Source organism: Crocuta crocuta, unplaced genomic scaffold, assembly GCF_008692635.1.
Source record: "Crocuta crocuta isolate KB4526 unplaced genomic scaffold, BGI_CrCroc_1.0 scaffold217, whole genome shotgun sequence".
Taxonomy (NCBI): Eukaryota; Metazoa; Chordata; class Mammalia; order Carnivora; family Hyaenidae; genus Crocuta; species Crocuta crocuta.
Genome location: NW_027532208.1, coordinates 1,004,610 through 1,030,067, shown reverse-complemented (window position 1 = coordinate 1,030,067; position 25,458 = coordinate 1,004,610). Strand labels below are relative to the sequence as shown.

Here is a 25,458-nt window from a genome sequence, read left to right as displayed (position 1 = left end):
ACTAAGCCACCCAGACCCCCCTATTATTGTTTTTTTAATTAAATCTTTACTTATTGTTGAAAGAGAGTGCGTGTGAGCACGGGAGAAACAGAGCGTGTGACGAGGGGCCCAAACTCAAGAACTGTGAGATCACGACCTGAGCCGAAGTTTCACTGACAGAGATCAGCTTATTTTCTAAAAAGGGGTGTAAGTCCTTTGGAATCTTGGATTTTATAATCACAGTGTACACTTCGTTTATTCAAGAAAACCCTGCAAATCATAATTTTTAAAAAAGTCAAATCTCTTACCCTGAGTTACTCAAATCTCTCTCCTCTCTCTGTTTCTTTCTTGGAGAGGCATGGTGGCAAACCCCACTCTGGGAACACGGACTTTGGGGGCTGACTTACGCGGGAGCAGTCTTTCCCAGGAATGGTGAGGCCGACGTCCGCTGCCTGAGAGCAAACCCTACATGGGGCCCGCAGGTACAGTGTGCTCCGGGCGAGGGCAGGCGGGGCCAGGCCTCCACTCCCCCCCCCCCGCATTAACATTGCTTCTGGTCACATGACCAGCACCCATGATGAAGCCCACAAAGCAGCACATGCGTGCGCAGGCACTAGGGGGAGGTGCCAACGGGTCACATTTCGAGGGGCCTCGAGAGAGGGCACCCTACTGTTCTGCGGCGTGGCCTGGGATGGGATCCCCCGCAGAGGCCACTCTCGGACTTGCTGTGCCCCGGCCGGCATCTCATTGGTCTTTGAAGGGTCAGCTCTAGAACGACCAAACCCCTTGTCATCCAAGCTCAGCTGAGATAAAGCTGACCATTTTTGAAAGACATTAATTAGAAGGAAATGCACGGAGCACGGTTTCCTAGACAGTCTTGGCAGGCACAGGGGAGACCTCCACTGTACCCAAGGCGAGGACAGAACCTTCTAGGTCCTGGTGGGAAGCTCCCTAAGCCCTGCCTCAGCCGAGGGTCTCAGGCCTGGGTGGCTTTGGGGCACGTGCTCCTCAGGCTCACGACCTCCTCAGCTCAGCGTCTGTTTGAACAAGGCCCTTCCCCATATGGGGCCAAAGGACCTTTGGGCCATCATCGCCCACCAGCTCATGCCACATTCTCTCCCTCTATGCCTTGAGCCCCCCAGGCCCACCTGGTAGCCCTGGACCATTTCTACTTGAACTGTCCACCCCCCCATCCCCCACCGCCTGCGCAATCCAGCCACTGCTGATGCCATTCCAGTGCTCTGCATACCAGAGGCGACGCCTCTCACTGCGTCTGGAACCCCTCACCTGCCCCTCCCACGGTCTGGGGCGGAAGCTCTTTCTGCGTTAGAACCTGGCTCCCTGGGGTCCAGCGGCTCAGCTCTGAGGTGAGGAGTTTCTCCCCTCCATTATCTGATCTTTCTGGACGGGGTGGGTGAGGGCTCGGGTGGGCTGTGCCACTCATCAGGCCATCTCCTCGCAAGAAAGAGCCACCATGGGGGTTGGGGGTGAGAAGAAGCATGTTGCTATGAGAGGCAGCAGGTCTGCACTCAGGCCCAACATCACCATTAGAGGGGGAGCAGGTCACTGAGGTCCCCCTGAAAGGGCACGGAGCCTCCCTTCTGTCCCGCCTCCACACTTTTCCTCTTCTTTTTATTTATTTTGAGAGACAGAGAAAGTGAGTGGGTGAGGGGCGGAGAGAGAGAGACGGAGAGAGAGAATCTCAAGCAGGTTCCATGCTGACAGCACGGAACTTGATGTGGGGCTTGAACTCACGAACGCTGAGATCATGATCTGAGACAAAACCAAGAGTTGGATGCTTAACCGACTGAGCCCCCCAAGCGCCCCCACACGCTTCTTCTTACTGCAAAAGCCTCCAGGCGGCACAGCCGAGGGGAGACCACACACAGGAAAGACAAAACACCCCCAGTATCCTACTCTCCTACTGTCATTTTAAAAGGAAAAAAAAAAAAAGTGCTCTGCATTCGAGGCCTCTCACCTTTTTCAAAGGTTCTGCACATCCACGTGCTTCCCGGTCTATGTACCTTGTACCTGCAGCGTTCTCCTCCCTGACCCCTTTGCCCTAGACGGCCCAGCTCCCCCGCAGGGCTCTCTCTGCACCATGGGGCCCGTGCCCACATATGCCGACAACAGGGAGGCAGGCTGTGTCTGAATCGAGAAACCTGTCTTTTCTGACCTCGTTCCTTTATTACGGCGTTCTCGATAGAACACAAGCACCTGAATGCAGGTTACAACCAGGAAAGAAAGGAACGCAGGGCGCATGGAGTTCTCCCGGCTACTGCATCACCCCGTCTCGTCCATAGGTGGGTGTACAAGGCTGAGCGCTGAGCCAGGGATCGGCGGCAGCCCCCTCCCCGCCAGCTCCTCTCCTCACGGAAGGGCACTCTCAAGTTCACAGGTGGCTTTCCAGAATTCTCTTTTGTTTTCCATCTGCTCTCTGTGGCCAGGCATAAATCGTTTGGTTATATACAAATCTCTTCAGGGCTTAGAGAAATTCTTTTTAGAGAGAACCGACAGTTACTATCACTGATGTATTTCGACAGAAGAGAAAGAAAAAAAATCAAATCAAATCAAGTCTAAGGCACAGAATGACGAGTGCCATGGAATTTTCTGGCGTTCCCCATTAACAAGCTATCTAAATGCCTGCCCGAGAATCCCACAGTGGAGTTCAAAGTGCTAAAACCCCGGACAGATTTCCCTGGTCATCTCGTGGGCACCAAGCAGGAGCCACTGTGCGTATCACACAGGAATGTTGGCCCGTCCCTAACCAGGGGCTGTGGCCACGGATCTCTCCTGGGTGTGTGAGGCCACCCACGTTCAAACCGCTGTGGCAGCTGTCTCCTCGAAGCAGCTGACGCTCTGCTGAGTGACAACAGCGACGCGAAGCCATGGAATTCTCCACGGGTGCAGAGGACCCGGACCCACAGCTCCTGACTCACATGCTGGGAAAAAAACTGGACGTTGCAGAACGAATCCAAGGAGACTGGGGCATCCTCTGGCTAATGCGGTTTGCAACAATCCACCTGAAGGTGGTGTGGAAGCTTATTAACCGCGCTAACAAAATGCTCTCATGTTCAAAAGTTACAAGGTGCCGCTCGCTGCTAGTGCTTGTGATGTAATGCCTAACATGGCATCTGGGAAAATCTGTTCCTTTCCCTTTTCTCCCCCCTCCCCCTTTTAGACTGTCTCTTGTCTCCTTCCTTCCCTTGGGGCAAAGAGATTAATCACACTAAGGAACTGTGAATGTAAAATGAGCTATAGGGAACAAAAATGGGGAAAAAAAAATCCAGTGGTTTACTAGATTGAATCTGCCTACTGATCTATGTCCCTATCTCCCTATCTGCTCACGGGCCGCAGAGGAGAGGGGGGAGGACACCCCTTACGGGGCCCCTCCCTCCTTCGGTAGCGCCTCGATCCATCATGTATGAGGTCGGCTGATGCAGGATACCTGGGGTGGAAGACAGACAAGGGGAAGAAGCAGGGGACCAGTCTCCAAGGGACTGTCTTCAAATGTGTTCACCGTATTAGATCAAAGATGACCCTGTACAGAACTACTGATTCGCATCCCCAAGGCCCTGGGAACTCTGAAATCAACCAACTTAGAAGTGTTTGTAGAGAACCAGACTGGCTGGGAACCAATCAACGAGTACCTGATCTGAAGTTCGGGCCTTCAAAACCCGTTTTTTTCTTGGAAGTTAACTCATGTGATCGACACGGAACCCTCTGCCCCCCGAACTCTTCATTGAGGCGCCCACAGCGTCTAAGAAAAAGCACAGGTCTCCAGCGGGAAACGGCGTCAACCCTCCTGAACGCCCGAGGCCGTCACCCTGCCGCTCAGATCATGAAAGGGACATTTCAGGAATGGCTCCGTTCAGGGAGAGGAAGTGGCGCTGTAATTAAAAGTTCGGTCTCTCTTTCCCCTCGTGAAGCTCATCAGCGAGCCTGCCACGCAGATCGTTCCGGAAAACAGAGACCCGAGGGGCGGCAGCGCCCTGCACAAAGAGGCAGACGGGGGTCCTCTAGCGAGGCACACAGACTCCTGTGTCAGCAGTTTGCTGTTCAGATGAGTGACGCCACTCCACTCCCGGGCATCTTATCGCCATGGTAACTGAGCACAGAGCCCTGCGCTGAGCCCGCTCGTTCTCTGCCAGGAGACCGTGGGCGCTCACTGCAGGGCCGGGGACGGAAGGCCGGTCTCCCAAGGCTCTTGCACACCTGGGGGGCCACTCTCGCCGCCAGGCCAGCTCGGGAGCCTGGCCGCTCAGACGCGGAGCATGTCTCCCCTATATCCAGGAACTGGCCAACCGAGGCTTGGAATGACCTCCCTGTAGCCGTCTGCTTCTACCACGCTGAGCAACCTCCGGCACGGGCCTCCTGGGGCCATTGCCAAGGACAGCACCTTTCTGGGTCCGGGGGCCTCCGGGCAGGATTCCATGGTAGCCACAGTGGGAAGAGATAACCAGAATCCCGGGGAAATCCCAGCACCGGAGGCTTTGTGAACGTGCCTCTGGGACAGCACGGCTTCACGGCAGGTTCCTCGGAGATGCTCGCTTTCTACTCTTGTTGAGGAAGATTCTGGAGCCCCTCTGGGCATCGTCCCAATGATACAGTGATACTCATCATTATAAAATACTTCTTTTTCGAATCAAAATCCCACAAACTGAAAAGCTCCGCTACTTTGATTTTCAGAAACACTCTCGAGAGGAGGACACACCGGTAGTCAAGGAGTTGCACACAAGGAAAACTACCACCCACGATCTGGCCGCCATGATTTCTTTTCACTTTGATAGGCACTTTTTTTCATCTTTGCTGATCCAGAGAAAGGGTTTTGTTTCGCTACCGTTGTGTTAAAAAATTTGTATTTTCCTAGAATGTAAGAAATATTTTTCCATCTTCTCCCCCACAATCCCCATAATCAGTGTTTCTACTGGCGACTTCCAGGTTGCTGACGGACAACGGGTGCGAGGTGAGCAGTCTGCAGTCTGTCCCCGTCTTGCCGGGATGACGCAGGGAGAGGCCCGCCTGCCACGTCTTTCCAGAAACCGCTGGAAAGTTCCTCGGTGCTCACTTTGACCCAGAGGCTCCCTGCCTCCACCAATCTGTAGACTCTCCAAGAGTCCTACATGTCGCCTTATTTCATAAATATATATGAATTCATAATATATCTTGTTATACAGATACCACTTAAGTCCCCCCCGAAGGGCCCAGTGTGGTTTCCCTATGCTGGAAATGTGACAACGGACATTCCAAGCACAACAGCAAATACCTGCTAGACAATAAAGAGCGGGAGGCCATTCTTCAAGCAAGCGTTTGCACCCAGAGAAGATTCTGGCATCGATCATAACTGACTAGGAACTGCAAGAGATTTCCTGTTTTATTTAGCAACAGGTGATTTTTTTTTTTTTTTACATTTTTTAAAATGTTTATTTTTGAGAAACAGAGAGAGACAGAGCATGAGCAAGGGAAGGGCAGAGAATGAGAGGGAGACACAGAATCTGAAGCAGGCTCCGGGCTCTGAGCTGTCAGCACAGAGCCCGACGTGGGGCTCAAACTCACAAACTACGAGATCATGACCTGAGCTGAAGTCGGACGCTTAACTGACTGAGCCACCCAGGCGCCCCAGGAACACCTGATTTTGATCTAAAATACATTTGTCACGATCTGTCAAGTGTAGTCCTGACTCTGTTGGGGCAACGAATACTCTTAAGGAGAGGCCAACTTTCCGTCGGGGCAAGCAAGAGGTGAGGCTAATTTTCCACGCAAATGTCTACTAAACTCTGGCACAAAAAAGCCCGTGCGTTATTTGCCCTGATACATCTAGAATGCGAGCCAGTGCTGTGTTAAGTTCTCCGGGACTCGCTACTGAAGGTGACGCGCCCAGACAGGAGGGGGAAGTATGCGTGGTTCCTCTTCAGCCGGACCAAGTGCTCCATTCAGAGGTTTGGCCAAGAAGACCAACGACTCGGGTAAGATACTGCCTTCCGCCCCCCGTTTTGGACAAGATCAAGAGGAGCACCCAAAATGCAAACTCGACTGTGCCCACTGCGGCCGACACCCACTCGGGCTGCATCTGTGTGTGGGCTCGGCATCTTGCGGGGTGCTGGCACCCAGCTGTTCCCCACACTGCACACATTTCCCCTCGTAAAACCTGCAGCCGGCTGGCGGGCTTGGCGCTCCTCCCTGAGCTCTGAGTTTTCAATGAATCAATGGGATATAGAGACTAATTCACGTGTTTAGAAAAAGAAAAGGGAACAGAGGAGCAGCTCAAGATGCGAGCTGTTCCGGAAGCCAGGTAAGCAACGCGCTGAGCTTGAGGGGCGCAGGGTGGACACCCGAGGACAGCCAGGAACGCGGTGCCACCGCAAGGGGTCCGTGGGACAGAAACGCCGGCTCAAAGACCTGGGGGCGCCACATGCCAACCACAGGCCGACAAGCGTCTTGGCCACCTGCATAGCAGGCCCTCCATCACCTGCCTCCGGGCTGGATTCCTACTCACAGCCCTAGTGGCTTCCTTCTTCCCATTCCTTCCTGCTTGCAGGTGGCCCCAAGGTCTTCTGGAGGGACTCAGCTTCTCCCCGTCATGACCCTGCTGGGAGAGGTCCCCATCCCCTCCTGTTTGATGGAAGCCCCCGAGAGTACAGGATCTGTCTGACTTGGACCCCAGCCCCGGTCCTGGGCACCTAGATGCCACAGGCCGATGAAAGAATTTGGTGGCGAGCAAGGCCGGAGGAGACCCTCACGCAGCTGCCGACTCTCCCCGTGTCCATTAGAAACCGGGACCACAGGGACCCTAGCATCCCAGCCTGATACGCTGTTTTTTGCTCACCAGATCCAGAACCAGGGGTCCCCGGAGACCCCCCCGCTCAGACCAGAGGACGGGGGGGAGGGGCATCGGGGAGGGAAGTATTTCATATAAAACAACAGAAATCGCTGCTTACCTGAGCTCACACAGCCCTGCTGCTGGGGATCCTGCAGTGACGTCATGGAATGGAGGACTGAATAAGACAAAGGGTTACAATTAAATGGGGACACAAACCCCAGGGGTTTAAAGCTTCCTAATGCACTGAGTGCAGCAGAGCGTGGACAGCTTAAGGGCCCCAAAGGCCCCTTCTTACAGGGGGGCCAGAACTCGGGGTCCACGCAGGCAAGAGCTGGAGCTCATCGTGTCCTTCACCTGCATCTTTGGCTGGTTTCCTTCCCCGATTCCCTGATTTAGCTACTTGACTTTTACCTATATTTATGTATAAACAGCATTTTCTTAATTAGTAACTCATTTTCTGCTGCTTATAAAATTAGCTAGGCACAGCTTTCTGTCTCTGAAAAACTAAAGTCAGCCCCACGGCAACAGGTTGTGGAGGAAGGTGCCCCCAGGCGCGGCTGGTGGCCTCCCCCTGCGCATGTCCCCTCCCCCTTCCTGCAGGAGCCCAGGGAGGGGCTGCCCGTACCTGGTCCTTGCTGCTGCCCTTGCACGGGCAGGACACCCTGGCCCAGCTCGCCGTTCAGCCAGAGCTGCATCCGGATGAAGGGTTCGCGGCCTTTCTGGGTGAGCTTGCTCCAAGGCTTCGGCCGTGACAGCATGTCACTGACACTGCCCTGGGACAGGCCCAGTACCTGGAGGGGCAACCACAGACATGCATCAGTGTCCGGGACTGAGCGTGAGGCCACCAAACGCTTCAGAGATGCCCACACGGCCTGTGGAGAGGCGGGACGGACGACACCCAGTGAGCGCTTTCCAGGTCCCACGGGAAGCTGTGGACCCCGGGGTGGCTTCCTGGAGGCGGGGGTGCCTGTGGGTCAGTGGAAAGGGGCCTGGGGTTGGCAAATAAGCTTCTCACGGGCCCCGGTAGGCTGGGGCCTGGCTTGGGGAGCCCTATTTACAGTCATGGCTTTCTGCTCCCAGGGAGAGGGGGGCTGGGAGGGGGAGGAGAGGGGATCTCGCCCAGGGCCTTCATCCCGCCAAGGCCTCAGGGGCATCATCCTCTGGTGGTGCCAGGAAAGGCCGAGTGCTGGGGCCAAGGGCCCCATTAAGTGGCCGGAGCTGGGGGGTTGGTGGGGTGTGGAAGGCCGGTCTTCCTTGTGGCGCTGGGCCAGGCTGGCGCCGAGTGAGCTCTGCTCTCTCTGACCGCCTCCTGCTCAGCACTGGGGGCCCAGAGGTGAGCCGGCGGCGACGGGGGCGCCAGCCTGGGAGTGAAACTCACTGCAGACAACCGACAAATTGCACGTACATGCCCGAGTTTTCTTAACGCTCGCATATGGCCATACATATGTATGGGCACAAACACCCCCCACAGGACACAGATGCAGCCCAGAGATATTTAGGGGCTGTGTTCGATCACTCTTTTGAAAAGTTCTCAAGTTCCAGAATAAACTGCACTCACGGGCCAAACAAGTTCAACGCTATTAAGTCTCTGCTAAATTTAAGGCATGAGCACAAATGTCTATTTAAATGTTCTCAAATGATATTTTTACAACACTGAACTAGAAATTTCAAGGGACTTTAAATTCTCCTGCTCACTTCTATCCGCCCCATCACCTTTTGTACAATCAGGACAAAAGGATCACCGTCAGATCCTGTACGGATCCACAGCTTGGGCCGTTGCAGATGCTGAGCGGAAGGCGGGATGGTGCGGGCAAGGAGATCCCGCATGGGGGTTCCTCAGAGGCCACTGCCGACCCTGCCATGTAACCCTCGAGGAGGCTGCCTTTCAGGGGAGCGGAGTGCTTCTCCTCATGCTCCGTAATGACTTGATGTGAAACAATGTTAGGGTATAATGTTTATCTTCTATTTTACAAGCCTGGTAAATCCCCATTATCGAGAATCTGTTACCAGGAAGGGCCTTGAAGAGAAACGGTCTGGAAGCAGCTTTGAGGGCCAGTTGTGGGCATGGCAGTTGTGCCTGGGGCCACCTCTGGCTGTGGATTCTTGGCAGGTGGCTTTACCTGGCCAGACAGGTAAAGCTTCTGAATTGGAAGACAGGTACGATTATGCCTATCACATGACGTGTGCTTTTCCTGTCACTCACATCTTCCTTCTCTACACACTGGTCATCTCTCTATGCAGTCAGATCTATTTTGGCCAAAAAAGCCTGAGGAGATGCATCTGGGCCACACTTGGCAGAGAGGCAGGACTTGAACTCAGGCACTGGCTGGCTGGGGGCCTGTAGTGAACTTTCCTGAGCCTCACTTTCCTCATCTGTCAAATGGTGACTGTCTGCCCCCTCACATGTCACTGGGAGCCTAAAGGAGCAGGGTGGGTGACACGGCCAAGCCTGGAGTCTCGCCCCAGACAGGGAAAGCAATGGAACATTCATTGGCCAGCCTCTCCGGAAGTCTGGCAGTGGATAAACCTTTCCGCCCTGTGCCTCACTAGATGGGTGATGGCCATGAACTCCACATAGATGCTAAGTTCCAGTAGAGAAAAGAGATGGGCAAACCCAGGCCCCCGAATCCAACTCCTTACCTTCTCCCCGAAGATCCTTTGGCAGATGCCATTCTTGGCCAGCTTCTCTTTCACCTGCCGGGTGAGCTCGATAGTGTCCACCTCCTGGTACATGTAGATCTCGTACTGCTCCGGCGTCAGCGGGGGAACTGAGGGCTTGGCGGGCTTGGNTGCGGCTGGCTCCGGTCAGGCTCAGCTCCGAGCTCTGCGAGTATGGCGACTCGGCGCTGGGCCACTCCTTCCAGTACTCCGACGACGAGGGTCCCTGGAGCTGGCCGCGCTCTGCCCGCGGCTGGCTGCCCCCGCCCTTCTCCTTCGCGCCGCCGGCCTCTTCCAGCTTGGTGTCCTCGGGAGGAGCGGCGCTCTTCCTCTCGGGCTGCACGGTGCTCCACCAGTGGTCCTTCCACACACCGCCGCGGCCCAGCTCGTTCTTCACATGCCTCAGAACGCCCTGGGCAGGCTCGGCTGCTCCCTGGAGGTCCAGCCCGGGCGCGTCTTGGGACTCCTTTTTGAGGGCCGGGGGGTTGGGCAGAGCGGAGGTGCTGGCGTCGGGGGCGGAGGGGGGCTTCTTCAGGGAGAGGGCGAGCGGAGGGTAGCTGGACACGGACGACATGGGTGAGGAGGGTATCAGCTTGGGGGTCAGGATGGCGATGTCGGCCTGGGACAACGGCGCTGGCTTTAAGGCGGGGTCGAGGGCGGCCTGCTGGGCCTCCATCTCGCGGCGGGCCTGCTGCAGGATGGAGCGGATGGCGTCGTCCGAGCTCCCGCTGCCGGACGTGGAGGAAGGCTGGGCTGGCTCTGCTGCATGGAGCAAACACGGAGGTGAGACGGTGGCGGGACTGGCCCCTGCGGTCGGGAACGTGGTGCTTTCCCTCCGCTTCCTTCTAACCTGACCCTCCCACAACACACGGACCATCTGGGAGAACCGAGTGGCTCTGCTCTGCAGACATTCCCTCCGTCGGCAACCCACGTGTGCGTCCCGCCTGGGCAGGGACAAACAGGCTAACATCACCGCTTGGGAGACCTGCTGGCCTCCATTCCGCACCATCTGAAAGGGTTCATTATCCTGGGGTGTGATGGGCGCGGGGAGTGGGCATACACCGGGGACGAGCCGTCATCCCTGATGGCTTTTTTATCCTTGATGATTTGTAATTAATATTCCTGTGCGCTAAATTCCAAAATTGTAATGGTTTTGTCAAACTTCAGAAACAAAATTTCTGTTAACAGCTGCGGCGGGAGACCAGCGTCTCTGACAGGTGACCGTGTTTGGGTTGGCTCACACTTATTTTCCTCTGGACAGGGGACTGTGGTGTGGCAGCAGAGAGCCCCATGATGGTGGGGGGACAGCAGGTAGGCCCTGGCCCAGAATCCCGGGGCTGCGACCTTTGGGGACTCACAGGGCACCACTAGGCCTCAGGATTGCCATCTGCAAGCTTGGGGCGGGTAATGGGCTAGATCAAGGGCTCCTGATGGGGGCTGTGCCCCAGTACCGCCCTCTGGGCTAGTGAAAACACACATGCCCAGGCCCCAGCCCCGGAGGGGCTGACTGAGTAGGCAGGTGCGTGCCTGGGCCAGTACCGCATTTAAAAATAATATTTTTTAAAAAGAATCGTTTTAAGTTTATTTATTTCGAGAGAGACAGTGAGCGGGAAGAGGCAGAGAGGGAGAATCCCAAGCTGGCTCCGCACTGTCAGCACAGAGCCCAAAGTGGGGCTCAAACTCATGAACTGTGAGATGATGACCTGAGCTGAAACCAAGGGTCGGACACTTAACCGGCTGAGCCACCCAGGGGCCGGCGCACCGCGTGTCTGACCGCCTCCCAGGTGGCCATGCAGCCAGGTCCTGGCTGAGAATGCAGAGCTGAACGCCCCCAAGACACCTTCACTCCTGGGGGAAGGAATCCCATAAGTAAGCCGGCTCTTTACCCACGTTAAATGGGGCCAAAAAATGCTTCAAATCCCAGGGATGACCTCTAAGGCCTCTTGAGGACACGCTTTCACTGGGTGACAGGAGTCCCCTCTCCTCCAGCACACGACCTGGTGCGGTGGGCACGACAGCGGCTCGCGGAAGAGGACGGGGCACAGCTGGAACCGCCCTGCCAAGTGGACCTTTCTGCCCTCAGTTCGGGGCTATTTCCCCCTGCAGAGGGGGCCCGGCCACACTTTTTGGCTGCTTGGCCACCGGGACGAGGGCTGGCTTAAACGTCCACTCTGGTCTTGAACGTAAGAACTGCACCAAAGGGAAGGTCCCCCTACTGTCACGTGTGAGGCCTCACAGGCCGGTCTCCCCCACCTCTGGGGTTCCTGCAGGGAGGCAGAGGGGAAAGTGCGGGGACAAGAGCCAAAGAGACCAGGGTTTGCATCTAGCACCTGCCATGTCAGATATCTGGACATACCGTCCTCCCTTGGAGCCTGAGTTTGAGAAGCAAGAATAGCAGGAAAACAAGATCCATCTTTCGTGGTGGGGACTTGGTTTGAATAGGATGGGGGGCGGGGAGGGGAGCAGTAAAAAGGCCAAGCCCAGCTCCGGTTCCCAGAAGGGAGCTCTGAGCTCACCTTTCAAAATGTCGTGTGGGAGTGGGGTGGCCTGGGAGAAGGCCCAGCGGTCAGGGGAGGGACTGGGGGCGGCCCGCCCTCAGCCACCATGGCCAGGTCCATGGTGCAGGGGCTCTGATGAGCAGGGCCTCCGCGGGGATGGCCTGTGTCCATACGTCAAACCCCAGAGCAAGAGAACTCTGGCACTCGGTCTGCTCTCCGGCCGAAGGTCTGAGCTGACTCTATAGCATCGTGTGCCTCTCGATTCCAGCTCAGCCGGGGAACGGCCGGGGCGTACGAGCTCCCTCCTGGCAGACACGGCAGCTTTTGGGGAGCAGCTTTTGGGGAGCAGCTTTTGGGGAGCTCCGACGGCCACCTCCCGAGGCCGACCTTGCGGGACACCCACCCCTACAAATTTGCGCCCCTCCTGAGCCGTGCTCACTCCATGAAGCAGCTTAGGATTCATCTTTTGACCATTCTTTTTCAGTGTTTAGTCAAGTACATATCCCAATAACAACGCCTGAATGGCTTTGAAAAGAGGAAATTTAGGGGCGCCTGGGTGGCTCAGTCGGTTGGGCGTCCGACTTCAGCTCAAGTCATGATCTCACTGCTCGTGGGTTTGAGCCCTGCGTTGGGCTCTGTGCTGACAGCTCAGAGCCTGGAACCTGCCTTGGATTCTGTGTCTCCTTCTCTCTCTGCCCCTCCCCCACTCACACACACTCTCTCTCTCTCAAAAATTAATAAATGTTAAAAAAATTTTTTTAAATTAAAAAAAAAAAGAGGAAACATGATACCAACTACTTGTTCGCTTGTTTGTAGTAAGTTAAGGCGAGTCTAGGCAGAGAGTACATTCTTGAGTCAGTGCTGGGAATGACATTATGAAAAGAACGGTCGCTATTGGCAACTTTTGGATCACACAGACCTGTTCCCCTCTGCACTTGCCCCAAATGCCTGCAAACACGCATTCTTTGGCTTTTTCTTTTTTTCTTTAAAGGTTAATCACTGCTAACCAGAACCCTTAGGACAGTTCTCTGGAGTTTGGAAGGCAGTGGTCAAAGAAGTGGCATCCATACCGGTTTTTTGCACCTGCAGCTCCCTTTTGGCTTGTTCCAGGATGGACTTGATTGCTTCATCGGACCCGGTCTCGGAGGCTCGGATCCGGGTCGTGATGTTACCTGCAGGGAGAAGCCACACCAATGACATCAAGCCCATGCACAGGACAGAAGCAAAAACAAAATCAGTGCTGCACGAAGATGTCATTCTGATCAATAGCTCCCGAGTTGAGGCCGGTGATGGTGACCGAGGCAGGCGTGGCCTCCCCTTCACCCGTATCTGATGTGTGTGCAACTTCACAACAGGTACCCGGCCCCGCGCAGGGAGGGCCCCTGCTCCATCTCCCTGGTGTTATCTGGCCAGCGGGACGAGCTCTCACATTTACCCAAACTGGACAGCACCCGCGGGCTGGGGCCAGGGAGAGCACATCGCTTAATCCAGCGCAAAAATAGATGAGGGATTAAAAGGTAGTGGTGCCCGCGGGCCATTTAGACGCAGCCTCAACGACTGTTTTGGCCTGAGACTATGCTCGAGGTTCTGTGCGTCTGTCTGCCGCCAGGATCCCAAAGTAGCAGAGATGGCAAAGGAGGGAGAAGGGCTGATCTCTCATTGGTCATTTGCACGTACAAGGTGGACGGGATGAAATTTAACATTTCGGCATAACGTTTCGGCTCTATTATCCCCGCGCCGCGTCTTAGAAATTTATCAACGAGGGCGGAAGCCTGCAGGGATTCCCTCCAGGGCAAGAATTCTGACTCCGGGTCACTTGGTGAAGCTCTGCCGAGTAGCCAGGCGCAAAGATGCACTGAGGCTACTGTGGCCCGGGGGCAGGGGCGGGGGCGGGGGTAGAGGGCGAAGGGCTGGCCCCAGTTCTTTCTGGAAGCCTTCCGCGGATTTTCATTCTCCACTTCTTACTAATTAAGGAACCTCCGCGCCAAACCACTGCAAGACAAGCACACCGCTGGGGCGCGGCCCCCGTGAATATGCAGCACCAAGGAGCACAGTGGCCACTGGCTCGCCAGGGCCCAGAGGAGACCCGATAATGACATTCGGAATCTGTCCACTCCGTAGCACTGTTAACGTATTTCAGAGTTAGAAGGAAGGACAAGGAAGCAGCAGTATCTTATTGCCTCGGGCACCTGATTTTTCTCAGAGCAACAATCCTTAGCTCTTGGCTGCCTCTGAGAAAATGGGGAAAGGCGTAATTTGCACCTGACGGGGAATGGAGGGGGGGCTGGTCTGGTCTGGGGGGGGGTGGGGAGGACTGATTCTTAGTGGTTCTTCCCCGCCTCACCTCTTGCGCACCCGGTAGAGTGCAGGCAGCTCAGGAGGAAGGGGCCGTGCGTACTTGTGCCCGTGCTTTGTTTTATACTTACTAGCTGTTTTTCCATCAGGTTCCAGGCCAGAATCACACTGCAGTTTTAACCCAAATGCACAGCTAAGGACATGCTGCTTCCTAGGTTTTACTAACTGCAAAGAAAAACACCTGCCTGCGACATACCTTCAGACCCATTTCTTCGTTTCGGTACTTCCTGAAATAGTCTGTTCAGGCTCTGGCCTGGATTCTCTGTTGAAAAACAAGTGTGGTAAGAACAAAACAATCAGGGGGACGGTGGTGTTGACTATATGGGCTGTGTGACATGGCATCTGAGCCGCCTGTCACTACAGAGAGGGCTCAGGGCTTCCTGTACGCCTCGGGAGTTACTAGAGACTTCGGAGAGGCCTCTCCCTGGCCAGCTGGCCCGCAGAGGCCATGGCTCTGCTGTGGAAGATCAGACAGACCTAAGGACTGGCCCGCAGCACCGAAGCCACAAGGGCCAAAGGGAGGGAGCACTGCCTGCCGCCAAGCGCATCGCCCGCCAGCCCCCGGAACGAAGTGCACATTAATCATCCAAAGACAGTCAATTTCAGCTAACACGGCCACAGAAAGCTCGACGTGCTTTGTGCAAGTCGACGCTGTGGGAAACATCTCCCTCCCCTGTGTGCTGTGTCTCCAGTGTGTCTGGTAAGATTACCCTTTTCTACCACTGCTGGTGGAATGGAAGGATCCCAGCCTTCAAGAGGGACGGGGATTCTTTCCATCGGGGGTGTGAGTGACTTTCGTCATTTTGTGTAGGGTGGGGGAGGAAGGGTGTTTTCACAGAACTTTCCCGGGTCTTACTCGAGGCAGGTGTGTTGGGCTCGCAGGGCTAAGGGAATGGCTGGCAGAAAGTCATGGTGGGGGTAGGGGGGAGAGCTGGCCACAGGACACGCGCCCTATGCGTGTGGGACAAGGAGAGGGCGCGTGGCTGCTACGCTCTCCCCACCGGTGGCTGCTCTGGGGCTGGGCGCTACCCGAGGGCTCCTCCCACGCGAGGCCGGCGCCCACTGCCACTCGGACCGCTGGGCGCGACACACATCGGGGCATTGTACTGGATGTCATTCCGCGCGATCTGCTACGTGGCACTTTGGTTCTGAGTTTACTACGTGCGAGGGGCTGGGCGAGTGTCAGACGCCCGGCCCCCCAGATCGGTCGGCCGATCCCCGGCCCCCAGAAATGGTAGCACCGAACGGAATCCGACTTGACGTGAGGCATGGGTGTTTCGGCGCACGCGCACAAAGCTCCGTGCCGCGCGCACCCGCTGGCGCCCAGCCCCGCGAGTGTCTCACCTCTTTGTCTGCCTTGGATGCTGCGGAGTGCCAGGATGTTCTGCTCATCCGAGAGGAACTGCTTCATCTTGTGGAAGGGCTCCTTGCCGCGAACGGTCAGTTTATTCCACGGCTTGGGTCGGGCCAGAATCTCGCTCACGGACCCTTGAGACAGTCCCAAGACGTAATGTCCGAAAATGCGCTGTCCAATATTGTGCTTGATCAACTGTTCCTTCACCTGCCGGGCGATTTCTGCAGTGTCTATCTCCTCGCCCTCAGAGACGCTCCCAGCACTTTCAGACTGGCTGGGGGATGGGGCCATGCCATTTACATCTGGGCTCTGCTGTAACGGACTTTGGGAAGATATGGAGTTTGTGCTGTATGGACCTGTTGAAAAAATCACGCTTGTGCTTCCTGCTTCCTGCATGGCCTTGGAGTAGAAGGACTGCATTAGCTGTCGCTGGAGGAGAGAGTTTAGTGCAAATTTTCCCGTAGAAGCCAGGGGCAGGCTGGGGCTTGCCAGGGATGAGCTGAAAAAGTCTTGCGTTAACCCCGTTGGTGAGAACTGGTGGGTACCGTTAGTATTGGAGGCCTGCTCCCCCGTGTTGCGGGGCAACTGAGGAGGAGGGGAGGCCGGCAATCCAGGGCGCTGACTCTCAGGCTGGTCTTTCCCTTTCCTCCTGGCTGACCCTACAAGGAAGGGCAAACATAATGCATTATGGGGGATTCAAAAGGGAAAAAAAAAACCAAGACCAAGATGCAGAGTTTGCCCCACAAAAGGGAAAAAAAAACCAACCAAAAAGTGCGGATTTTACAAGGGCCAATGAGGTGTGTTGGTCTGTTTTTCGATTGAATTTGTAAGTTAGCCAAACGAGGCCCCCCGAAACAGGCAACATGCATTTTATGTTTGCACCTTTCTTGTACGTTGCAGCCTGGAGAGTCCCCTCGACATCGATTTAAAGTCCTACAGTGACAAGGAGCCGGTACCACACACAGTACAGAGTCGACAGGTCGCGGGGCCTCGGATCGGGCCGCTAGCATTCGAGCTACTACCAGAAGGGCCCCGCCTGAGGAGCAGCAAACACTGACATTTTGGGACCAAAGGGTTCTCTCACACCACTTGCTCTGAGGCGAATGCACTGTACCGAGTCCGCTCGATCGAAGGCACGCGCATTTTAAGAACGAAATATCATCGGAGCCCGAGACACTGTTAAACGGTTTACCAGCTGCCAAAACCAGAAGCAGTCAGTGACGCCACCATTTTGGGACGAGCAAAGAAAGGCTAAGGATGGGGATGTCCTCCCAAGGAAAACCTGACGAAGGAAGAAGAGCTCCACTGAGGCTGGCCGGGCCTCTGGAAGCAGCCCCGGAAACACCAACAAGAGAGAGGCCGCACAACTGGGAAAAGACCAGAAAAGCCAACATCCTCCGAGTGTCCCTCCTGAATGTCCCGCAACACTGGCCCTAACTGACCTCCGCAGGCGCCCTGCGGCCACACATCTGGCCTCGACCATCTTTAAGCGGGGCAGAGGGGAGGGGAGGAGCAGTGAGAAGGACCAGGAGGAGACCAAGCACTCATTAGTCAAGGCTGGCATCAACCGGTGATGTTCCCGTCATGCATCGGCCCCAGACTCACAGTTCACCTTCCTCTTCCTCGACCCCTGAAAGGGACCGAGCTCGGCGTGCGACGCCGTCAACCTACCGCTCAGGTCGCTGTTGGAGATGCGCAGTGCGGCATTCTCGGACTGCAGTGAGCGGTTCTTCTCGAGCAGCAGCACCTCCAGGGGCTTGGATGCGTCCTAGATGGGGCAGAGCAGGGCTCACCGCGGGGCCGGCCACCCTCCCACGCCCCGGGGCCACCAGGACCCCGCAACCCCTGCTCTGATGGCTCCAGCTACCGGCTCTCCAGGGACTCCGACTTGTTACAGTGATCTGCCTGCCACTGGCAAAGGCCATGCCCACAGGGGAACTGCTCAAGTTCCTCTCCAAAGGAATGCATTCCGCTTGGAGCTGTCCTTCTTTTACACATGTGGGGCGTCTAATCACACTCTATCCTGTCCCCGCCCCGTTCAAGGCGTCTAGACCCGTGCCTCATCTGGCACCAGGACTGGCTGCCGAGCCGCTGACCTGTCTGAAGGTCACTGCCGAGGTTACCAGCCCCGCTTGGGCACCAGGAGCAGGCTTCCGCTTGGGGCCTCGAAGTCTACATGGCCACCAGGTAGACAGTGTGCCGCTGTCATCTTGCCCCGTCCCTTTGCCATGTGAGGCGGCAGATAATAAAAGCCAGTCCATTTTGGGTGGGTCGCTGACATAATCTAAAACTGTTTTTAGCCCTGTTCTTAGTGCCCGCCCAAGTGAAATCACAGTGTCATGTGAACAGAGCTACCAGTTTGGAAAACACGGACTCTTCTCGCCTTTTTACATTAAAGATAATGTGCCTGAACTTGCTTAAGGTTCCTGAGAAATTGCTCGTCAGCGGCCGGTGGGAGGTCTCGTAGGAATTTTGAGCACGAGACCCTCGCCCTGGGGATGGACAGCGGCCGCGGCGAGCTGACCCTCTCCCACACTGGAAGCAAATGAGACCGTGTACCTGTGTCCCAGCTCCCTCAGACGGCGCAAACTCCATGGATTTCAGAATGCTGTGGAGAGCAAGACAGAGCGGTCATTTTCCACGTGGGCCTTTGGCGGCCGCCACACCCGTCATCACTGCACTCCAGGAATGGAGGAACCGACAGCCCTAGCCACCTCCCTGGCAGCATTATAATCTGATAGCGTCTCTAGAAGAGCTATTCAACTAGCAGTTGGCCCGCAAAAGTTTCTTGCCCAGCATGTAAATCATTCCATATGGAATCACACCAGGGCTGTTCAGAGTATAATTTTAAAGTTGAACACAGACATAACATTGTTGCAAGTGGAATGTATTTGTCAAGCTTACAGGGAATGGAAAAGTCGTAAGAAGGAAGCCAGAGAGAGAAAGCTTATCCCTCCTACCTGCCCCTCCCCCCAACCCCGGGGCCCGACGCTCCCTGGGTGCCTGGCACCTGGGCCCAGGGAAATGGTCAAAGAGCGAGGTCCCAAGTTGGATGGCCCAAAGGCTGGCCCACAGACCTGCTCCGTAGCCCTTGGCCATGTGGTGGAGCAAGACTATTTCTTCTTTGTTCTCCTTATCACTAAAATCACTTTGTCCAGGCCTGTTTCAACAAGTCCCACAGCAGAGTTGAGTTCAGGTGCCCAGAACCACGATTTCCAGTGTTCCTTTCAAGGGGACACCCTTTCCTTTCTGCGAGTCCACATGACCTCAGGAGCTCAGGGAGGCGAGTGAGAACCTCCGTGGTCCCAGGCAGTGGGCTACCTGCGCTCTCCCGGAATTCTTACGGCCGTGACTTTGGCATCTGCCCTCCTGAAGCTCCACGGAAGTGTCACCAAGAGAGCATGGGGTAAAAATGCCAGCACCCCAGGAGACCCGTCTCTGCCACAGCCACCGTGGCAGCCAGTGAGGAGCCAACGGCTTAGTCTATCTGTGGTTATATCTTCACAGAGTGGCCCTTGTCACGTAGACTAACAAAACAGGAACGAAAGAGCAGCTGGCGGGGAGGGGTGGAGCGGGGGGAGGGAACCTCATAATTTTATTTTATGGTGAGCTATTGAAAATAGTAAGAACTCGGGGCCCCGTTGCATCAGCCAGGAGAGAAGTGACGAGCAGTCTGGAACTTGTCTTTTTTTATGGCCTTCATGTGCGCAACTATATTCTTGTCTGAGATCTTCTTTAAGTAACAAAAGACTGGAGTGAGTCTATAAGCTTATACCCCAAATGCCAGTGTCCTTTCAATTTATTCAGCAAATCTTTACCGATGGCCCCTTAGGTGCCTGGCACTCGGGAGGACTGGGACCACTCTGCCCCTCACCCGTGTGAACGCCATTGGCCATCATATGCATAGAAGACAAAAAATCCAAAGAGTGTGTGAACGTGAAAACCTGGTGGGTGCCCCTGGCAGCAGAAATCCCACTGGGCTGGAGACAGGTCTGTCTTGGGAAGAGTCAGTGTCTAAGAAGGGCCTGGAAGGTATTTTATGGAACGCCAAGGTGGGCAGGGAGCCCGGGGTGTGTGTCTGGGAGGGCACTTGGGTCACCAGGAAGTGGGAGGGCCGGAACATATTTTAGCAGAAAAGCCATCCCAGTGGGGCGTTCAGATGCAGGCGTAGGGCCTCGGTACGCGCAGATGCAACAGAAAGGGCCACCGGGAATGCGAGTGCAGTTCTGGGAGAGGATGAGGGCCAGGCTGCAGTGGCGGGGCGGGGCGGGGAGGCTGGGGCGAAGGCCTTCCCATTAGTTTTCGGACTCAACGCTAGAAGGCACCCATGGTTTCCTTTTGAGTGGGAGGAAGAGAGGGAGGAGGGGACGGGAGGACAGGACAGGCCGATCTAGAAGGCTGGGCCGATAAGAAACATACACCCCACGGTTGGAAGAGGCTGGATCTACGTGTCGGCAGGTGTACGGGGCGTCCAAGGGGGCGCTGCAGGGCTGCCTGCGGCTAGAGGGGGTGAGACTGCTGGGCAAGGGGCTGGGGAGCCACCTGCAGGGGACTCGCCAGGGAGGCGACAGGAGACCCGGTGGGGAGGAGGTCCACGAGGCCTCCGGCGGGCGGGCGGGCATCTTAGCAAGCCCGGGGGATGCAGTGAAGAATACAAAGAACAGCATGGCGAGTGGGCGTCGGCCTATTTTAAAAGGAGAAATTAAAAATGTCAGCGAAAGAGAGAGGAGATGAGGGGACAGCAGGGGGACAGGAAGGGATCCATCCGAGGTGCGGGTGGAGGGTCAGCCTGGAGGGACGGGAGGGAGACACGGCAGGGCGAGGCAGGGAGGCCCGCATGAGGAGGGGACTTCTGAGAATGTCAGCCTTAGCACAGGAAGGGGAACAGGCTTTCAGCTGTTGCCTCTTGCAGGGGGCGGGGGGTGGAAACGGCGATGGGGTGAAGGATGCAGCATCACGATGGCACCGGGTGATGTGGCGAAGGGTCGAATCNGGGGGAGAGGCCACATGTACTCTTTCACCGGGAAAGCACTGTCTGCTCCAGGTCAGGGAACTTCTCCCTGCAATGTGGCCTCGTGTTTTACAATTGCTCAAAAGGCAACGTCTCCCTTTATCCTGGGCATGTTGGCCTATTGTAAGCGCACAGGGTTTTACGGAAAGTCCAGAGAATTCGGGCACAGGCCCAAGTGCAAACGGCTGCAGCTCTGGGTGGCCCAGGGCAAGGACCTCCGACTTGCGGGTGGCCAAGCGGGGGTCTCCACTCTTACCTTAGTTCTTTCTTTACTTCCTCATAGTCGGCCTGTCCTTTAAGCTTTTCCTCCAGTTGCTGCAAACAGAAAAAGTTTATTAGTGGCCATGTCTGAACAAGGTGGATGGACTTTGCTAAGAGGCAAATGGTTGTGTCCCCCACCAAACCCCCCAAATGCGTGTGTCGCATCCTAACCCCGCAGGTGATGGTGTGAGGAGGTGAGGTCTTTGGGGGGTGACTGGGGCGTGAGGGGGGAGCTCCGTGAATGAGATGAGCACCCTTATCAAAGAGACCCCGCAGAGCTCCCTTGCCCCGCGAGGTATGTGGGGACAGATGGCAGTCTGCGAACCAGGAGGGGGGCCCCCATCAGATACGGAATTTGCCAGAGCCTTGATGCTGGATTTCCAGCCTCCAGAGCCCTGAGAACAAAATGTCTGTGGCTTACACCGCCCAGGTTGGTGTGTTCTATTATGGGAGCCTGTATGGACCAGGACAGCCATCGCCACCTGTAAAACATCTGGCCGGCCGTAGAAATGAATGGTGACGACATGTGGGGTCGCCTGTTGGCCCTCAGGCTTCTGGGCTGGCACGTGTGTGTATGAGTAGCCATGGACGGGTACGAATTGGCACACATGCGGGCGTGGTCACATATTCGCATAACACGTAACCGAAGTGGGATAAGGCTTTACGTAAGTGGAGAACAGAACAAGGAAAAGGCCATTTTGTATGAAATACCGTGAAATGGCAAACAGAATGGAGAGACGTTCTCAGCGATTTAAAGTCAGCGCGTGGCTTTTCCCGAAATATGTTAGGCTGGCTGACACAGACAGTCACGTGCCAACACCTCTGGCGGGGACCCTGCTAACATGAGGTATGGGCCCTGTCGTGGAGTGCTGGCATCAGGGAAGAGAAGCATTTGCACCCCCAGACACCACCCCCCACCCACAGACATGGGTGTTTTCAGAGTGGAGACCCATCGAGATGTCTTTTTGTCTGAATCCTACGGGCGGGCCCTCACAGGCCCTTCAGTGGGAGGGTGAGGCAGCCCACTCCCCAGGCACCGTGATGCTCCGACGTGCCCCATTAAGGGCTGCAAGCTCACGGGGTGTTGATGTAATTGATTTGCACAGAGCTCTGCAGGGCTTTCTTGCTGCGGGGGCCTTTAGCTCTGGGTGGTCAGCAGAGGATGCGCTCTGCTGTGAGGGTGTTTGGCCTAGTCTGCTCTTGACCTCCTGCAGAGCAAAAGGAAGACAGACCCAGCTGGGGCAGGGGATGGCAGACGACTTAGCAGATTTCCAGGCCTGGGGGAGCAAATCCCAGGGCCCGAATCGACAACGCGTTCCCATCTACAGGGTTCTGAGTGGGCTGGCCATGACCACAGCCACAGTTTAAGGACGGCTGAGAGAGAATGTTCTAAAGTTTGGGGAAGAGACGCCCATCTGGCCCATCAGGCTTGACACTCAACCTGCACCTCAGTCTGCCCGCTGTTAAAGGATTCGGGCGTTCCGTAAACTAAACTCATTTCGCTCATCTTTTCCTGTTGCCTTTGCTGGCAGTTTCTTGTGTATCCCTGTGGTGTAAAACCGTTCTGCCCTGGTGCCTTTTTCATGACCCCTTGTCAGCTGTGTAATGGTTTCTCATTCTCATCAAACAGGGGGTAGCAGCCACTCCTCTTCTGACACGAGGGGTTGAAGGAGCTCTGGAAGAAGTGATTACTTCCTTCCCCTATGATCGAGCGCAGGGAGCACCCCTGAAGGAAAGATGGCTTGCAGTCACGGGGATGCAAAGCACCTTTCAGATTGCAGTTCACGAGCGCTGGATTTGGGACACACAAAGTTTGGTTGTGTTCAGGGATCATGAGAAAGACAGGACGGAGGACAGTGCGAGGAGAAAATACGGAGCCCTTCAGAACCCGAGGCAGCGCTGAACCCGGAGTCAGTTCTGTCACTTACAAGCCGGACACCTTGGGGCTCGGTGATAAGTGTTTCATCTGTGAAATACGGGAAGGGCAGCAATGACCTCAAAGGGCTGAGCAGAAGAGCACAGGGCAAGGTCCTGATGTAGATGAGGTGCCCCAGGGCCTTTGATGCGGGCCTGTCATCACAGCCCAGCCCCCCAGGAGGCACAGCTTTGCAGACCTGTGACAGGCCCTAATTAGAAGGTTTTAGGACTGGAGGCCTGTAACTTGGTCGGAGGTGACATTTTTCGCTGAGAACTGAAATAGCTTTTGCTGAAATTTCTGTCATCTCCCCAGGGGCATCTTAATCAAGAAGAACCCAAGACCGTTTCTCTAAACCTCTGATGTTCATTTCTCTGGGCAGACGGTTGGATGCGGGCCAGGCAGGGCTGCCTGACAAAGCCCATCCCGACCTGTGAGCACCTCAAGCCCATCTTCACCAAGGCCTCTGGGGTGTGTGACGTCCCCAGAGCCACACTCGTATAGTGGCGTGAAGGGGCAGAAGATGAAGGGTCCTCTGCTTGGGCTTCTGACCAGGAGCTCCCTGCTGAATGCGTGTGAAGTTTAGTTTCCAAAACTCTCAATCTGGAAAGGGCTACAGGTGCTCCGTCTGCTGTTCTCTGTGGAGGAAGGCTCCTTCCAGATTTTGCTGGTGCTCCTCAGGGTGGGCCGGTTCCGTGTCCCAAACACAATCTCATTTACTTGTGGTGTCACTTCTGCAGAGGTGGCTGCCTGCCCAGAGGGCAAACAAATCACCGGGTTCTACGATCAGACCTAGTTAGAACAGAGGCCACTGCACCTGCTGGCAATCCCAGGAGGAACTGAGAAGCCTCATTGCTGAGGCCAAGCCAGGCGCTCGCTGGAAGCTGGGGCCCCAGAGCCCGACAGATGAGGGCCAAGGCCTGGCTCTGCCACTTTGTTGCGGGGTGACCTTGAACACGACACTGAACTTCTCAGTTTCTTCATCTGTAAAACGCAGATGCTACCTTTATAAAAGACACCTGTCTTATGCGGTGTCTGATGTGGGCGCCCCACGCTTTGGGGCCACCAGCTGAAGGGGCCTCTGCTGCAGAAACCCTTGGGAAGGACTTTCTTCTGGCTGGCGCCACAGGGGTCAGGGCAGTAACATATCTTTGCCACAAAGCAGATGGCAGGCTGGTCAGGTGATGGCGCTGCTGCGTGCCGACACCTCCATCTTTCCCTCCAGATGGTCAGAGCCAGACTTTTAGCAGTGTTCTCTTAGGATCGGCAGCGCCGGCCAGGGGCATCGGGGTGTGACCCCTTGTCTTCACGGGGACCCCTGGGCTGGGGGGCTCCCAGTCACGAATGAGGAGATGTGACCAGGCTCCCAGTCCATGGTGGGGACAGGGGGAGAGGGTGTCTGAGGCCCAGCCCCTCAGGTAGACACGGCATCTCTGAGGTCCAGGCTTAGGCTTCTACCTGCACGGGAAGCCCGTTTGGTCTCTGCGGTTCCTTGGGGAGAGGTCGCAGGTATGCAAATTCGAGGCCTACGGATGCTGGGGGTGGCGGAGTGGGGGGAAGCCCAGGGGCCCCAGTGTGCACAGGGTCGGGCCATGGAGGGGCAGTGACAGTTACACTGGAGGGCTCGCTCCCATCACTTCTGGTTTCCATGAGCCGTGGTCCAGGGGTGACCCAGGCAGCCAACTCCTCATGGAATGGCGGCGCCACAGACCAGGAGGGTCCAGGCTCCAGGCTCAGGCCACTGGGACACTGACCATCATGGGCCACTAGGCATGCCGCGAGCCGGGGGCGGCCTGCAGGTGACCGGGCATGGGTGCCTTGCCAAGAGGACTCGCTATAGGTTCCCGCAAGCCCTCGGCTCCTGAAAGCATTTCCAGAAACGGGCCCAGCCTTCTGGAGGGGCCCACTTGTGGTCCCCAGTTCCCCCCTCAACCCTCACATGGCTCTCGAGGCCGCTAGCACAGAGCCCCCCAGTGTTTGGGAGACTGAGCCCAGCGTGATCTCCCCTGGGGCCTCACCGCCATGGCTGCGTAGATCGCCTCTGCTTCCTGGGCCAAGGCCATCTCCCCCCTGGCCCCCACCGCCATGGAGCCTCCTTCTTTCCTCTCCCTGAATCTGCGCTCCCACGGTCTTCAAGATCCAGCCAGGACAAGGCATGGGGAGCTCGGGTTCGGGCTCGCCTGTGCCGTCCAGGCTAGGTCACTCCTGCTGGCAGGCAGGCGTGGGCACGGGCCTCTCCTAACCTCAGTGACCTCCTTGGTAAGACCGGATCATCATTACACCTGCTTGTGTGGTGAGCCCGAGACGCTGAGAAGATGCTCCCTGAAACGGGACGGAAGGCGGCCTCAGTGCAGAGCGAACCTGCTGCCAGTGAGGCCGTGTCCAGGATCAGAGGCACCGAGTGAGGCTACAGAAGTAGTTATTACTTTTTTTTACCCCGGCCCAACCCCCAAGGGACAAGGCGGGCTCCACGGTGGCTCAACAGGACCTTGCAGGAGATAGGGGCAAGGGGGACAGAGTTGGGGAGGCGTGTGGTCTGGAGACAGCCCCCCCCCACCAGGTGATTCTAATACACCTGCCCACCCCCCTCCCCCTCAGTGGGAAGTA

At 56.2% G+C, this 25,458-nt stretch overlaps 1 protein-coding gene across 1 annotated transcript in view; it reads right to left on the bottom strand.

Annotated features, from left to right (window-relative positions):
- CUX1 (cut like homeobox 1) overlaps window positions 1-25,458 on the bottom strand; it is a 355,101-nt gene that overhangs the window by 55,474 nt on the left and 274,169 nt on the right. Inside the window, exons 12-14 of the mRNA XM_077777955.1 lie at window positions 20,932-20,990; window positions 18,224-18,272; window positions 17,336-17,432 (exon numbers count right to left, since the gene is read on the bottom strand). Coding sequence (XP_077634081.1) covers window positions 17,336-17,432; window positions 18,224-18,272; window positions 20,932-20,990 — 205 coding nt within the window. The remainder of the gene's footprint in view (window positions 1-17,335; window positions 17,433-18,223; window positions 18,273-20,931; window positions 20,991-25,458) is intronic.